General features: G+C 44.6%; 1 protein-coding gene across 1 annotated transcript in view; it reads left to right on the forward strand.

The window, feature by feature from the left end:
- The window catches only part of bcas3 (BCAS3 microtubule associated cell migration factor), a 110,722-nt gene that overhangs the window by 13,458 nt on the left and 80,459 nt on the right, over positions 1 to 16,805 (forward strand). The window contains exons 5-7 of the mRNA XM_076283122.1: positions 2,281 to 2,387; positions 9,230 to 9,311; positions 12,977 to 13,049. Coding sequence (XP_076139237.1) covers positions 2,281 to 2,387; positions 9,230 to 9,311; positions 12,977 to 13,049 — 262 coding nt within the window. The remainder of the gene's footprint in view (positions 1 to 2,280; positions 2,388 to 9,229; positions 9,312 to 12,976; positions 13,050 to 16,805) is intronic.

The following is a 16,805-nucleotide window of genomic DNA, read 5'->3' on the forward strand; positions in this document are numbered from 1 at the left end:
TGTCAATTTGTGCCTTACTTGTTCCCCTGTGTAACTTTAGCTGTGGCACGAAAATGACACTGCCACATGCCAAAAGGTTGTAAGACAATGTGGTAGAAACATGGAATCAGAAAAATAAGCGTTTTCAATTTTTTAAACAATTTTATGAAAAATGGCGTGTCCAAAATGATTCATACCCTTTTTAAATAATCAATAGAAACATCTTTATTTGCTATCACAGCTTTCAAAATGGTTCTTATACTACCAAGCCTCTCCATGTCTCCACAATGATTGTAGACCGCACCTTTTTAGCAGCAATCCGGGTTTTGAGGCAGGAACTCTGGCCTTGTGCTCACTTGCACTTTTTTTTTGCTGTAGCACTGACTAAGTAGGCAGCATATTCCTCATCACTCGCTGTTTCTCAAAGTCGAGGATTCGTGCTTGGTAGAACGAGCCCTGCCGAGTCAAATTCTTCAAAGACGAGGCAAGGCTTCTTAGCATTCAGAAAACACACAATGGAACAGACTAGTGAGTGTGCAGGAAGTGTGCAGGAAGCTGCAGGTGTGCGTTATTAAAAAGCATACCTCCTGCCCGCTTCTTTTTGAAACACAATGAATGCACCAGTCATTCTCCCACGTGTATATATTCAATTATACATGTTTGATTAACTTGCCAATATAAACCACAGAGCAGCAACTACGGTATGTAGCAAAATCGTAAAGAGAAAAGTGTAATATTTAGCTCGCAATAGCTCTCATTAGAAAATGTTTAAATACCCTTCCTAAATGCCTTATTTACTATCCCGTTACCTCATGCTGTCTATCATTAATGTAGTGCTCACCAAAATCATAGAAATTGACATTGCAAGACGCTTATCTCTTCTATGATCCCAGAAAGATTTTCTTTGACTTGTTAGTTTTTTGAACATTTATTTTATCTAATGACATAGAAAACATAATGAATTGTATCCATATATCCTTGGACGATCCGCGACCATTTTCCTCTAACCTAAAACCATGAGAATGAAAGGGAATTACTTTCATGTTGTTCTTGACAGGCACTCAATTAGACCTACACACCATAGTTTAAAAATCAATATGAAGTATTCAAATGACTAAATATTTGTAGCTATTAGTAATTATGCAGATCATAAAATACTATAAATTATTAACAAAATATATAAAGTTTATGAATTTCAAAATATGAAATAGAAACATATGACAAGCCATAATTTTCCATGTGTGTGTGGAGGGTCGAGTAGAGACTAGGATCGCCACTGATGTGAATGATCACACAATATTCAATATTAGGCTACTGGTGTCAAGGTGGTCGGGGTCCCCAAATCAAATCAATAGTCATTCCCGGTCCATGTACTGACAACAGCTCAGACACGGAATGTATACTGTATGGAGACCGATTAAAAAGGTGACCTTGAAATTGTGGCGATGAAAAATTTGGGTGCACCTAAATAAAAAAGTTAGACGCACCAGTGCAACCTATGCACAAAGTTAGTCTGGAGCCCTGAATAGCCATGACCCATACCAAGATTACAGCTTTCATTTTCACCAATTGACTGAGGTTCTGTGGAGTTGGAAGAATGGAAGTTCTCCCCCCCCAAAAAAAAATAGCAGGTAAAGCAATCTGGCAGTTGCGCTACAATCTGGGTGCATGTTCGTGAGCCCCCATGTTCATATCCCTGGAGTGTAGCACTGTATCTGCCTGGCTGCAGCAACTCGAGCTAGTTTTTTTTTTTTTGGTTTTTCTTTGTACCGACAGTACTCGGTGACCTCGAAGATCTGTGTGAAAATTCTCCTTTAATGCAGTTAGCATCCATGGCCCATAGCTCTCCATAACTCACCCATGGTCCTTGTTTCGTTTGAGACACCATTGTTAAATGTTCACCATTGTTAAATGACACCATTGTGAACTTTCTTAAATATAGACCAAAGGCTTATTGTTCAAATACAGCATTAAGGAGTATGAGAGTTCTGCATGGAAAAAACTGAAAATTTGGTGATTTACAGTAGGTGCTTACAGAGACTTATATCTGATTTTTCTGTTCTTGTGCGGTCGGCTGTTAGATAGATAGATAGATAGATACTTTATTGATCCATAGGGGAAATTCAAGATGTCATCTTATGAAACTTTTTTTTGCTGTCTAAGTAGACAGCATATTCCTCATCACTGTGTTGTGTAGCGCTGACTAAGTAGGCAGCATATTCCTCATCACTGTGTTGTTTAGAGCCGGTGCACTATAGTATGAGAATTGACTGAAGTCCCTGGTCCGATGTTTCTGCACAGATGTGTCCCGTTCCCCGGAGTTTCTGGAGATGCAGGGCAGTGGCAATGATCCTCCACTGTGTCTCATGATTGGCTACTCGGATGGTATGCAGATTTGGAGCATATCGGTGAGTATTCATTCAACTAGCTTATCCTGAAATATTCACTGGTTTTAAAGATTAAACTGAAATGATTAAAAAAAGGTTTGTTTTGCAAATGGTGTCCATTTCCTCTGCCTGAAGCAACCTTAATTCATGCCCTGTAGCAGCTCTCCATAGCGTTTCTGTTTAGTTCCCTGTTGCCATCTTTGCTCTTTTGCAAATTACCTGAGTAAATGAGCAAACCCCTGCTTGAGGACCTACTGTATCCCTCTCCTCTGCTTTGCCCCAATGCTCAAAGAGGGCTTCAGCCTGCTCATCAACAGAGCCTACACCTCACACAGTTTTATTTTCAAGCAGTGGTATACAGCTACATGTAATTACAAGTGATTATAACGGTTTATCATGCTCAGTATGTCTTTGTGGTAGACATGTTGAACTGCTGTGAGCTATTAGGTGAAGTCATCTGAGGCAACCTGTTTGATAAGTGTCTGCATTGGTGTAAACAGTGAACACCCATACTGAGCTCTTATAGTGAGTCATATGATTATGTGACTGCATGGGAATGTCTGAGACAGATCTGTGTGTATATTGTGGACTTGGTTTGTTTTCATGTAGTATGTGCCTTGTGACCAAAGTCCATTTTTCAATCAGATGCATCATGGGAGGATGGGAGATGATCACAGTAGCAACAATGTCGTCAAATAATTCTGAAGCTACGTGGTCCCAGTGTTAACACTAGCGCCCTTCAAACACTGTTTTTACTTAGGTGATTATTTTCATGATAATGGAAGAATATTTAACAAAGAATTTCCATAAATGGAAAAGATAATATTAACAGATGTTGTTTAGAACATAAAAGAAACTGAACTAAAGTTGATGTAGTGTTTGTCAATGTCCACTAGATGTCAATAAAGACAAAGGTTTGTCTGTGCTTGCTGTCAGGCAGTGTAGCCCTAGTTTGATGGTGAAGTGCTGCAAGGGATCTCTGTCCCATGTTCTGTGGTGTTATTATGCAGTTAAATTGACTGATAAAAATGTTATATAAACTGTAATGAAATGTACGAGGGATAAATAGCTTTATCATCTTATAAGATTTTCAAACTTCTAAATACGTTTTCATACTACTAGAAAAAAATAGAGCCCCCATACTTGCAACATGTGTAATTATTTCTTGTTGATGATGGCCATAGGAGGGAAAGTAAAAGTCAGTGTTAGATTGGTCAGTGGTTGCCTTGACATCACTCTGACATATTCTTGTCTGTGTAGGCCTAGGGAGGGAGTCTGTTTTCTACAAGGCAGGGAAAGTGTTGAAAGCACCTCGGTATCAGGCCATGAGTGACTGTGAAGTGTTTGTGACAGCTGCTAAGCCGACACCCTCCATAATGGCGTTGAGTCAAGGAAGGAATAGCTGTGTGTATGTGTGTGTGCGTATGTGCGTTCACGTATGTTAGATCTTGCTTCAAAGAATGTGTGTCCTCAGAAAGTGTGCATTAAATCACAATTACACTAGTGTGTGTGTGTGTGTGTGTGTGTGTGTGCGCGTGTGTGCGTTAGCATCTCCTCAGTTTGCGTGTGTGTGTTTTAGTTTGTGGTATCTTCTCACTGTTGGGTCAAGACTTAAGAGGTGTCTTAGACGGGTAGCAAATAACAGTCTGATTAGACAGGGGCTAATTGGTTCTGTGTTCTTAAGGTGTGTGTGTGCGTGTGCGCAGTGGTGGACGAAGTACACAAATCCTGTACTTGAGTGAAAGTAAATATACACATGGTCTAATGTTACTCCAATAAAAGTAAAAGTCCTCTTTTTACATTTCCACTTGAGTGGAAGTACAAAAGTACTTGCCTTCAAATGTACTTAAAGGAATTATCCGGAGTAAAATGCACTTTAGATCGATTTACGGATGATTGGGGGTACATACGTTGAGTTGACATCAAAATCATGTCATTCGGATGTGTTTTGAGAAAGTTCAATTGTACCGTTTTCAGTCACACAACTCGTAGCCTGGAAGTGAGCAGGGCATTTCAATTTCGCCGCTACAAAACGCTATTTTTATACCTCTTCTACAGTTCCAAACAACATAACACTTACGTGGTAGTGAGTAGAGTGTCCCTAAAGCCAAACCGAAGTACCCCGAGGTCTTTATGTGGTCGAATAGAGAGTCCAGAATGAATTTCATCAAGCCAGTACCTTTTCGGAAATGTTGCCATCTTTGCTGTAGGAGTCTTATTGCTGAGTGTGTTGTAACACGCTCTGGAAACGGTACAATCGAACTTTCTCAAAACACATCCGAATTACATGATTTTGATGTCAACTCAACGTATGTACCCCCAATCATCCGTAAATCGATCTAAAGTGCATTTTACTCCGGATAATTCCTTTAAGTATCAAAAGTAAAAGTCCTGAAATGTTTTTTGACTAATACAGTTGCATTTACTATTGTTGAAATGATTCGGCACAGACATAGGCATTCTTTGAGCCTTTCTCCTCCATTCAAGGACAAAATCAGCTAATAATTGTTATATGTAGAAAGAACTAAAAACAAACTAATGTGATATCTTATCTTAGATACTTCAAAGTAACCACATTTTTCTTTGTTGAATGCTTTACACTTTCAGACCAAATCAAGATGTTCCCTTTTTTGTTTGATACTGTCAGATTGTCCATCATTGTCTATCATTTACTCGATGGCGTCAAGAGGCTAGTTATGGTAACATCAATATTGTTTGAGTTTAGAAGAAGTGTCGTGGCACACTCAGAACTTCAATATGCAGTAATTTTATTTAACCAACGTTTCGGCTTGTGCCTTCATCAGGGTCATTTTCACATACAACACAAGTCATTCAGGATTCCTTTATGTTACACATGAGTCTCTTGATTGGACAGGTGTTAAGGTGTTAACACGCAAGCCGAAACGTTGGTTAAATAAAATTACTGCATATTGAAGTTCTGAAGTTCTGTGCCACGACACTTCTTCTAAACTCAAGTCTTATTTACCATCGTGAGCACCTCACAAGGTGTGTGTTTACCATCGTCAAACAAATACGTAACATCAATATTGTGAAAAGGGGTCAACAAGGTACAGTAAATAGTGGATATGACAAAAACATAGGTTAGGCAACACCATTATTCAAAGCCTAGCTCGCTTAATAGAAAATATACATGTAGTACATGTATTTGGACAGTCTTTTTTCCAAAAGGAACTTCAGCTGTACTTCAGCTGTCACAAAATGTAGTGGAGTAAAAAGTAAGATATTTGGCCTCGAAATGTACTGGAGTAAAAGTAAAAAGTTTAACAAAATTGAAATACTCAAGTAAAGTACAGACTTTATTGAAAAAGTGACAGTAATTGAGTAAATGTACTCAAGTAATGTCCACCACTGCGTGTGTGTGCGTGCCTGTGTCTGTGCCTGTGTCTGTGTCTGAGGTTGCTTTTGACATTTATTTGGAAATTGTTACTATTTTCGTCATTAGATGAGCATGGGTATGCAAGGTGGATATGGCACATTGAACAGGGGTCATCCATTAGAAAAAAAAATAGGCAAAAATGGACAGGCTACTAAATGAGTCCTCAAAACTCTCTTAGCCCCTCAAAAGTTTGACATTCATTGTCAGAAGTATTTTCCCATTTCACTGTCTTGGAAAGTCAGTCTTATTCTAAATGTTTTGAAAGCTTAATCATCCAGCCAAGAAAGCACTTATTTATCTATTGTGTGTGCCTGGGTGCATCTGTGCAAATGGTAATTTTTCTGCTTAAATTATGTCTACTACTTGGACAGTCTTTGCTATCCAAGAATCAAAACAATGCCCTTTTCCCTATGCTTCCCTGTTTTTGTATTGTTTTTATTTATTTTTTCGGCTTGTGTGTGTGCTGAGCGGGCAGATTAGAGGTGGAGTATGAGGTTTTGACACTGGATTGACATGAATGAAATGAAATGCAAAAATAACACACACACACACACACACACATTTTCTCTCTCGCTCTCTCCTACACAAACACACATTCACACAACCACAGACAAACAAGAAAAAGAAGCAATTTTGCATATTGCTGCGATAAACAGTAATGCAGCTGGCAGCGCAAAACCGCTGGCTGATGGATGGCCGGTGCAGCGAGGCCGCAGCCAGGGCGAGACGAGGGGCGGATGAGCGTCGCGGGTAATGCAGAATGACAGTGGCATTAATATAAACCTCACAATCCAGCCAAATTCCATTATTCCCAGCGTGCCATTTGTCAGCGGCCGAAGGGATTTAGCCACCCGAGAGAGAGAGGGAGAGAGAGAGGGAGAGAGAGAGGGAGAGAGAGAGGGAGAGAGAGGAGAGCGAGAGAGGCGCTGCCTGTGTGAGCGTGTGAGTGGGGCGGATGCTCCTCTAAACCTGCTGTGCTCCACATCTCACCGTTAATCTCCCCCGCTGTTACACCCCCCACCACCCCATCCCCATTCCGTCCCAGTCTCCTGCTAAAGTCTGTCGCAAGCACTCTTAATAAAAACATTCTCTCTGATCTGCAGGGGCCACCGCTCTGAAAAGGCTACTAATTGAGCAAAAGAGCGATCATCCTCAGGATGTGCTTATCTGCTTTGGACACGTGGATTATGGCCAGTAATGTGATAATGCACGTTGTCTGTAATTTAACATAGATGGGGGGGGGGGGGGATGACAAAGCCTCCAACTCGTAAAACAATGGCTGTGAGGGATCGGGCAGAGACGAGGGGGGGGCGTTTGGGGAACCTGACGCGACAGTTGCCGGGCTGTCTGAACGATAGGAGGCTCTCTGACCATGCTTGATGCTTGAGAGCTGGCGCACAAACCCCCCCCCCCCACCAACACACACACACACACACACACACACACACACACACATAGGCAGTAGTGGCGGCCAGTCACGTCTACATCCGTGCAAACAGTCATCAGTGAAATGAAAATATTGTAATCGCATCTAAATGAAACCGCCAACTGTCTTGTCAGGTAGAAGCTAAGCAGATTAGACCTGTTGGGTCAGGGAGAGAGAGAGAAAGAGAAGAGAAGAGAGAGAGAAAGAAGAGAAGAGAGGGAGGAGTTGCTTTTATGGTATTGGGACATGAAAAGACAGTTATTGAGTTTTGTTGTGTTTCCAGAACATGTAATGTTACACGTTGCTTTGTGTTTGTAGTCTTTCGTATTTTACTAGTTTGGCTTTCACTGCACACTCTCCCCCTCAACTTTGCCACGTGAAGCCCATTCTGCACTGTTGTCTGGATATTATTTGTCTTGCAGCGTGAGACAAATTTGTCTTTGTTCTCACTCCACATGGGCTCTTGTGTTTGTCATGGCCGTGTCTGTCTTTCCCCAGCCCCTTCTCCTTCAGCCTCCTGCTGCACAAAGTTTATCAGCAGCATTGATAATTCCATCATTGCATTACGAGGCCTCTCTAGCCCCAAGAGCCGCCGTAATTGGAAGTATGTCTGTATTGATTATAAGGAACGTCTTAATAAGGTCCCTCTAAACGGGTGACCCCGCGAAGCATGAGCCTGATTACCCAGGCCAGGCTCAGCTCCCAAGCCAGCCACGGTGCTTAACTGTTTCTTGGCTGTGAGGACGAGGAGTAGTAGGTTTTACATTACAGGAGACACTAAATCATATCTCTCTCTCTCTCTCTCTCTCTCTCCCTCTCTCTCCCTCTCTCTCTCTCTCTCTCTCTCTCTCTCCCTCTCTATCACAATAATCACAATGTTTTTCTGTCTTTTTGATCAAGGCTAAGTGTTAATAAATATAAATGTTTATTAATTAAAATAAACATGGTGCAGCATAAACTGTAGCATTATTGTATTAAGTTTAGCATTGTAATTTGCCATAATGTATATGTAAGAAGTTATTAATAATGCACTTACATTATATTTGCCTGCTTTAATGGAATTGTTTTGCGAATGTTTTTGCTGACTTGTGTGCTTATATTGAATGCACAAGTGGCGATGTTGAAAGCACAAGTGGTGATGTTGAATTTTTTCCACCCCTTGCTCCCTAGCTCCCAGATAGCTCCTCGACACCGTTTTCCCCTGTGTGGCCCCAAAGTCAGTTTACCATCACACGCTGCAGTGTTTGGCTTTGCGATCCCTGAGCAAGTCTTTCAGCCGAACCGCTTCTCCACGACCACAGCCTAAACAATGTTTTCTTTGATATTTCTCTCCCCGCTGTAAACAAATTGACTTTCATGTTTTTGAGTGCAAGAGAGGCCCTGTCTCTCTCTCTCTCTCTCTTTCTCTCTCTCCTCCCTTTCCTCCTCCTCCTCTATCCTCATTGTTATTTTACACATGGCCCTTCAGACAGGGGAAAATGGACCGCCAAATGGTTTTTCAGAAGGGCAGATTTCTGGAAGTACACTGCTCCATAGTGGGCTTTAATGCCGGGAGTACTGTCACTGATTGCCCACAGTACCCTAAGTGCTCTCTTCCCACCATGCACCACTCTGCCATATGATACCCTTGAGCTGTGGTTCTTTGGTACCTGTCACCCGCTCTCCTCCCTCTCTCTGTCTCTCTCTCTCACTCTCACACACTCACACACACACACACACACACTCACACACACACACACACACACACACACACACTCACACTCACACTCACACACACAGACAGACAATTCTCTCCTAATGTTGTGTGTATACTTTACAGAGACAATACCATATATTAAATGCAAACTAATTTGAAACCTACTGTATGTACTATATGTCTCATACCCGTGTCAACTTTTCAGTCTGCACTTACACACTGCACTTGTTCAGTACTTTTAAGTGTTCTCAGGTGGTTACTCTCCCTATAATCAGCCCTTGTTGTTGTTGTTGGTTGTGTGTGTGTATGTGTGTGTGTGTATGTGTGTGTGTTTATGCCCACAGCTGAGTGGAGAGGCACAGGAGCTGTTCTCAGTGCGCCACGGTCCAGTGCGGGCCGCCCGGCTCCTGCCCGCTCCCCATATCAGTGAGTATCTACCCAGTGCTGCCAAGCCCCCACTAAAGCACCGCCATTCCCAAACAGCAGACAGCCCCACAGGCCTCCAGCCCCACAGGCCTCCATTAGCTGCTGCTCTCCTCAGAGCTCCCTTATTTTCATCGGACACGCGCATGAAGTCAGGGACAATGTTGGATGTTGGTTTTCATGAATTTTACGGTGTATTGGGTACCGTACCCAATTTGTCAAAAGCCGACAAAAAAAGCTGTCCTGCTCCTACCCATGACAGCAGCGTTGCATTGTGCAGTATGTGGTTTCTGGCCACAAATGGGCAATATTATGCAGGGCTTAAAGTGTTCAGGCACTGGGCTTGAATTCAGGCGTGGGCTGATGAAGATTTGAAAATAGTCAATATGCCTGTAGGACTATGACATCTTCAAAAATGTTTGAGAACTTCAGGCTCAGAAATGTTCTTTGCTTTAAGCCCTGTATTTTGTCAGACCCTCCATTGTCCATATTTTACCGTAGGTTTGTTCAGCATTAAAATGAGTTTGAGCCGTTATTTTAAGGTAAAAGAACTGTGGATTGTTTTGTGTTAATATTGTAAAATATTTCTTATTTATCAGTTCAGTAGAAAGGTCACAGAAACCCCACTCTGGCTGTAGTTCTGGAGCCTTTGATCCTCAATATGACACAATTTATGTAGTTCTGGCTAGTTTTTTTTTCTCCTAATATATAAATGTTAAAATTAAAGACTGCCTCATGTTCCTTAATGGCATGGAGTCAGTGCCAGTGCCCCGCTGCTTCCCATCCTAATATTCAAATCAGTGCTTTAAGATTAGTGTTGGCCTCCTGTCAGCTGGCTAACTCACAGACATGACGAGCCCCTCTGCCAAAGCTCTGCTCTGCCAGACATGGAGACGTTTCTCTCTCTCTTGTCCACTTCTCTCTCTCTCTATCTCTGTCTTTCTCTTTCTCTCTCTCTCTCGTGCTCTCTCTTTCTTTCTATCGTCTCCCTGTCATTCTCGCTCCATTTCACTTTTCTCTCACTTTCTCTCTCTTTCTTTCTCCACATCTGCCCTGTTCTTAGTCCCTTCCTCTTTCTCTCTTTTCTTCGTCTCCTCTCTCTCTCTCTCTCTCTCTCTCTCTCTATTTTCCTCTCTTTCGCTGCAGCCTGGCTCATTGGTCTGCGTGTGACTGGTAATTATATCTTGCACAGAAGGCAGAAAGCAGAAGCGGCAGCCCTGCTCTGGCCGACCAGAGTGCTTCCGAGTCTTTAGGATCTCATTTAGTTTATGTTGTGGCATTTCCCTAATCCTCTTAACAGCCTCGGTGTCTTACACAGGTTTGATATGTGCCCTGCTGTTGGGAAAGTTAGCATTTAAATAAATAGATAAATAACAGACTCTCTTTGCAGTTTGCGTCGCTTATTTAATGAAACCCATAGAAAGAGGCTTGTGTGTTGCAATTCATTACTGGGACCCCCCCCCTCCATTTTTTTTCTCACCCCCACAGTGCTGCTGCGTGTTCCGGCGTTGTGGCAAATTTCAACAATGCACAATGATCACATTCACAGACCCCTGGATGCGGATAAAAGCAAGTGTCCGTAATAAGAAGCAGCAGATATCCAACATATGAGTGCAGTGATTCTCAGCACAGAATAAAACGGATTGTGCTGCTGGGGGAAAGCTGATTGCAATCTGTAGGGGGGACCCAAACAGTGTTGCTCTGTTAGCGGGCTGTTAAAAGGCTAATTGTTTCTTGTGGGGAGCCTGGGTGGGCGGATTTGGAAAGTCCTGAAAATAGGTGTTGATTTTAGCAAGGAAAGGTCCTTCCTCGAATAAAGGAGGAAGTTCCGCTTTCCCAAAGGGAGAAAACCATAATTCTTTTAGTGACATAGCCTTTATGTCCCATTCATCTGGTGAAGTATTTATTGATGAAAGAGGACAAGACACAGGCATTGACAGCTACCCCCCCCCCCTCCCCCCGTCTTATTGTCCTATCTAGATTAAATGTCAAAGAGTTTAAATGTAGGAAGTGGCATTTGGGTTTATTTCTCTTCCAAGGCCTCTATAATTGTACGATTTACACTATAGCGACCCGCAATCTGTGCATATGACATTTATAGGCGCACAGGACATTTTGTTTAGTCTAAACGCAAACACATTGTCCTCATTCTCCCTCATACTAAATCAGACGCAGACATACATACAAATGATGATTTTAATATTTAGCCCAACACAAAGAGAGGAAGGAAAAAAAAAAATAACCCACTTGTCCCGCATGCAAGCCCTGTCATTTTCAAAGCCAAACCATCCCAGTCAACAAATCTCTGCCGTGCCACTTGAGAAGCGGCCCAAGTGGTTTGTTTCCCCTTCTTAATTGTGACGTGGAAATGGAAGGCAGCTGTCGGCCACCAAAAGCCATCATATTTTGTCTTATAATTCGGTACCGTGAGCAGTCACAGCAGCAGCAGCAATGGCTGATGACAGAGCAGGGGAAAGCGGGCGTGTGTGCGGGCGTGCGTGCGGGCGTGCGGGCGTGCGTGCGAGCGATCGGGAAGGAGCGCGGCCCTTTAAAGTGTCGGAGGCCGAGCAGAGAGCGGCACATTTGCGCTCACACGCCACGCCGCAGGATCCCGGCGTTCCTGAAGCTGATTACTGTCATGGCATGGCCGCCCCAAATTACAGCCTCAGTAAAGCCTAACATCTTGTTCAATCTGGACAAGATTGGACACCCCCCCCCCCCATCCTCCCTCAACCCCCACTCTCACCCATCCTCCCCTCCCTCCGCCTCTTTAAAATCAGCAAAATTAGGTAAATATGGGATCTGCAGGCTCTAATGCAACATGTTTTCTCCACCCAGAAATATGCCTACCGGCCTTTTGCCATGCTGTAATCCCTCTCCCCACCCCTACACCCCCGTCAAAATTAAACACAGTCAGACAAAGGCTCCTCCAAAGCTTTGAAGGGCTTTGTGTGTGTGTGCGAATGTGTGTGTGTGCGTGTGTGTATGCATGCGTGCGTGCGTGTGTGTCAGTGTGAGTGTGAATGTGTGTGTGTGTGTGTGTGTGTCTTTCTGCAGCCCTAGTTGGAGCAAAGATGGTTCGAGTTCAACACATTGCTCTGAGTGGGGTTTCTGTTCTCTGTCTCTCCACTAATGTTTTGCATGCTGGTATTTTAATTTCATTTGATCCCTCCATAAGTCTTCCTGCGAACCCAGAATTACTTTGTGGTCAAAGAGGATGAGTCTCTAAGTTGACAGGAAAGAAATGACAGCTTTTATTTATTTATTTATATTTTATGTCCTCAGTCTCTCTCTCTCTCTCTCTCTCTCTCTCTCTCTCTCTCTCTCCCTTTCTCTCTCTCTCCCTTTCTCTCTCTCTCTTTCCGAAAGCATAATTTGATTACAGAGCAACTGTTGTAATGTAGTCAACATACTTCCTGTGGTGGTAGTGGCAGTGTGTTCTTCTTCTCTTTTCTCTGTAGCAGTGCTTGAGTGGGTTGGTAGGTGGGTGGCTGACTGGCTCTGGCTAACAGACAAGAGCCTTCGCATGCGCAAGCTGCTAATGAATGTTGCTCTTTGTTTTTTGTTTTCGTTTTTTTTCCCCTCGGTCACTTGTCAATATGCCTCTCTGTCATCGTCTCCACACCCCCTCATCTCTAACCCCCCCCCCCCTCTGTCCCTGCGTGCAGGTCCCCTGAAGACGGACAGCTTTGCAGAGAAGAGGCCTTTACTGGGCGTGTGCAAGAGCACGGGGTCCTCAGGGTGAGTGCGTTGGAGGGCAACGGCGCCCATAGAGACTGTGGACACACACACACACACACACACACACACACACACACACACACACACACACACACACACACATGCACCACTGCCTCACTGTTCATCTTTACACTGCTTTCTGTGTAAGTGTGTAAGTGGATGTTCATCTGTGCAGAACTGCGTGTCCCTTTCATTTCTCTTTTGCTTTCTTTTTGTGTTCAAGTATTTTTTTGCTCTTAGCCTCTCTCTCTGTATCCAGTTCACTCCATCAGTGTTCTGGCCAGCTCTCTCACTCAGAGTAGTGTAGTGCGTGACATTGTGTAGAATAGAGAGAGGTGGCCTGTGTATGCAAACTCACACACACACACAGACACAGAGACAGACACAGACACACACACACATGGCTGGCTCCAGCTGGAAGCCACAGCCTGCTGTGCTGAATGCCTGCTGGCGGGGGGATTGATAGTGCCTCTCGCCTGTGTCATTTTCTCTGTGTGATAGTGGGGAGAGAGAGTGGAGGGGACACTGCCACTGCGGTGCTGATCTAAAGGGCTGCTGCCTTTTTATTAAAAGCGTTTGGTGGTGGTGGGGTGTGTGTGTGTGGAGTGAAAAGCCATTTTGACACAGTGCGATTTCATTCGGGTGTCATAAAAAGCGAGGTTCATGGCTTATATTCTCCGAAAGAGGGCTCCAGTGACATAATGGACCCGGATAAGCCAGCGCGCTTGTGAAACCCGAGAGCAGACATCTTAAAACTTGTCCAACACGAGGTGAACTTATATGTGCTAATGGAATGTTCCGTCGTTGTCCATTTTTATGACATTTTCCCCCATTTTTTTTTCTCCCCCCCCCCCCGAAGTGCAAAGGGGGTGGCTGCTTCAGTGCCTGTCCTTTTCTGTGTGACATTTAGATGTTACGAGGTACAAATCTTAAGTACATTTGAAAGCCTGTAATTTACTGTGCGCTCTAAGCGGCATCAAAGGGCCAATCAGATGGGCGGTGGGGCCCGGCCACAGAGTGGTCTGGCCAGAGGCGGGGGACTACAGACTGACCGCTCGGCCCCAGGAGGCCACACCAAGCCCTGCAGTCACCACCCCTGGAACAGGGCTGAGGGACCTGGTAGGCCTGTTAGAAGTGTGGTTTGGAGAGGGAGAGAGGGAGAGAGAGGGAGAGATGGGAAGGGAGGGAAGGGAAGGGAGAGAACACATGCCCATCAGCGCACTCCTTTTCCTCCTCTCCTCCCCTCTGCTCCCCTCCACTCCTCCTCCACGGGTTGGCCTGCCACCTCTGCAGCACGCTCCTTTTCCACAGCGAGGCAACTTAACTTGATATTTCCTCCTCGGGAAATAAAATAAGGAAGTCTGTCTTCAGCGAGCTTTTGATGGAGACCACCGTCCCCGGACGCTTCCAAGGCTCCAGCTCTTCACAGGCACTCGGAACATGCTGTGTCTGCCCCTCACACACACAGACACACACACACATACACACTCTCACACACACAGACACACACACTCACAGGCTGGAAGGGTTTGGCTTTGTACTCCGGCAAATTCTTTTTTTCCCTTTCCTTCTTTTTTTGCCGCTAATGCTGAAAACATGCCTCGTGTTGAAAACCATAACCCTAACCCCTGGCTGAATGGCGTGGCTGCACAGTTCCAGCAGAAGTGTTTGGTAAATAATGTAGCATTCAAACGAAAGAGTGGAAGGGTAAAAAAAAAAAAAACCCTCTGTACATATTCAGGTTCTTTTTTCTCTCTCTCTCTCCCTTCACTGAAATACTTCATAAACGTCCTGAAGTCCTCACACAATTTTTCAGTGTATAATCATTTTGAAATAACAGCTTTTGTCAACCACCAGAAAGGATGCCGTCCTGACACTTAAATGGAAAACAGATTGGACTTTTGGCCGAAACAGCGGAGCTGGTTTAGAAGTTGGTTCAGTCAGCTTTAGGCTTAGATTACAAGATTTGCAAATTAAAGGAAAACCAGAGGAGGAAAAAAGCATGTGTGCCGGCCCTGCCTTCTTGCAGACTTCCAGCCAGGCGCACTCAACATAATTTTATCAATGGAAAGGATTATGTCTTAAGTCCAAACAACGTATGGGTCTAGAGATTTTCCTGACAGCAAAGTTGCATATTCATCCTGCATGCCGTATGCCAACTGCACTGGGGTTGGCAAATTAGTAAAGAATGTATGTGCCATTCGATCCTGGTAGGGCCTCCTATATGGAATGGATTTCCACTCTGGCGTTGTTTTGTTTCTTTCTCTTTTTTCTCTTGTTTCATTTTAATTAACTCTGTACGTATGAGAATGAGCGGATTTACGTCTATGCTCTTGCAGCTAGCGCAGACTGAATGGGCTGAATTGGAGCTTTTTAAGTGTTTGTGGGCGTCACACAGAGAACATGCACTTGGGCTAAAAGTTCAGTGTCAAAGAAGCCTGCTTTTGTTCTTTGGGAAGTGGAGAAATTAAGTCGTGGGTCCAGGCACAAAACTTCCCACTCCCCTCGCCTCTTCACCCCCCCCCCCCTCTCCAACTTTCCAGTCCCAGATCTCCATGGAGAGAATGTGGGCATGTGTGTTTTTTCACAAATACAGTCCTCTGTCATTGTGGAGCTTACTGCTGGATTTGTAAGCAGGGGTCTGGGGCACGTGGAGGTCCCGGCACAGGTCCACCCCTTTCCCCTTGGCCCGCGAGTTGGATCCATTGGACGGCCACCACGGCCACCCAGCAACTGGCCGGCTGTCAGAGGGCAGCTCTCCAGTCCACTGAAACTCCGTGCTACTCGCCCGGCTCTGGAGCAGCGCTCAATTCCTCCGTCTCCCCCACCTCCACCTCCCTATAAACCAGCACCAGCAGCAGCAGCATCAGCAGCAGTAGCAGCAGCAGCTATCGAGACACACGGCCACATCACACGCAAAACAAAGTGTCATCCCAGGGATTTATCCCGCTAAACAGTGTCTCTAATTTTCACTGCTCAAATCCGAAGCCATGTAAAGTCCCTCTTGCCACGTAATGCTTGGATTTTAATTACATGATTGTTGTGAAAATAAATAAATAAATAAATAAAAAAGAGAAGGGGAGGAGGGGAAAAAAAATTATCCACGGCTTGTTCCAGCAAATATTTTTGAAGAGAGTTAGAACCAAAAGCCTATTGTGATATTAAGCTGTGCTTTGCATGCATTTCCTCTGACAGGTTTAAACATTAGATGTGAGGTATCCCTCCTAAAGTGTATTAAATGGGTGAAATCTCCCAGAGTTTGTATTAGTGGGGGCATCAGATTAAGGGGATTGAGGAGCAACGCTTTAAGCCTCATGACACTGTTCTTCCCTCGCTATCACACCCAGATCAGCAGGGGCTTGTTCCACCCAGGACTACCGTTGCACTAAGAGCCTTTGTGATGCCACTCTGTGAGAGAGCGGGGGGGGGGGGGTGGTGCTTGTGTGGTGCTGGTGGCAGTGATGGTGGTGGTGTCTGGTGGGACTTGACTGTGCCTCTCTTGCCCTACAGCACTCACCCGGAGGCATGTGTAGGGCATTATCTGCTGGGGCTGGCCGCAGGATTGCTGTGTTATCCTGCCGGCTGGCTGATAAACCTGCCTCTGTGGCCCGCGGGCCTCTTACCCCCACACTGCCACACTGTCTGGGCCCAGAGGAACCAGGAGAGGGAGGGAGGGAGAGAGGGAGGGCTCTCAGTGTTGGGAGACACTGCAGAGATGACAGGGGGAAGTTGAAAGGGTTTGAAAGTTGCACTGAT

This window comes from Alosa pseudoharengus, unplaced genomic scaffold (genome assembly GCF_046254945.1).
Source record: "Alosa pseudoharengus isolate Yale_2024_CS ecotype anadromous, Long Island Sound unplaced genomic scaffold, YU_APseudo_1.1 YU_APseudo_1.1_scf_13, whole genome shotgun sequence".
Classification (NCBI taxonomy): Eukaryota; Metazoa; Chordata; class Actinopteri; order Clupeiformes; family Clupeidae; genus Alosa; species Alosa pseudoharengus.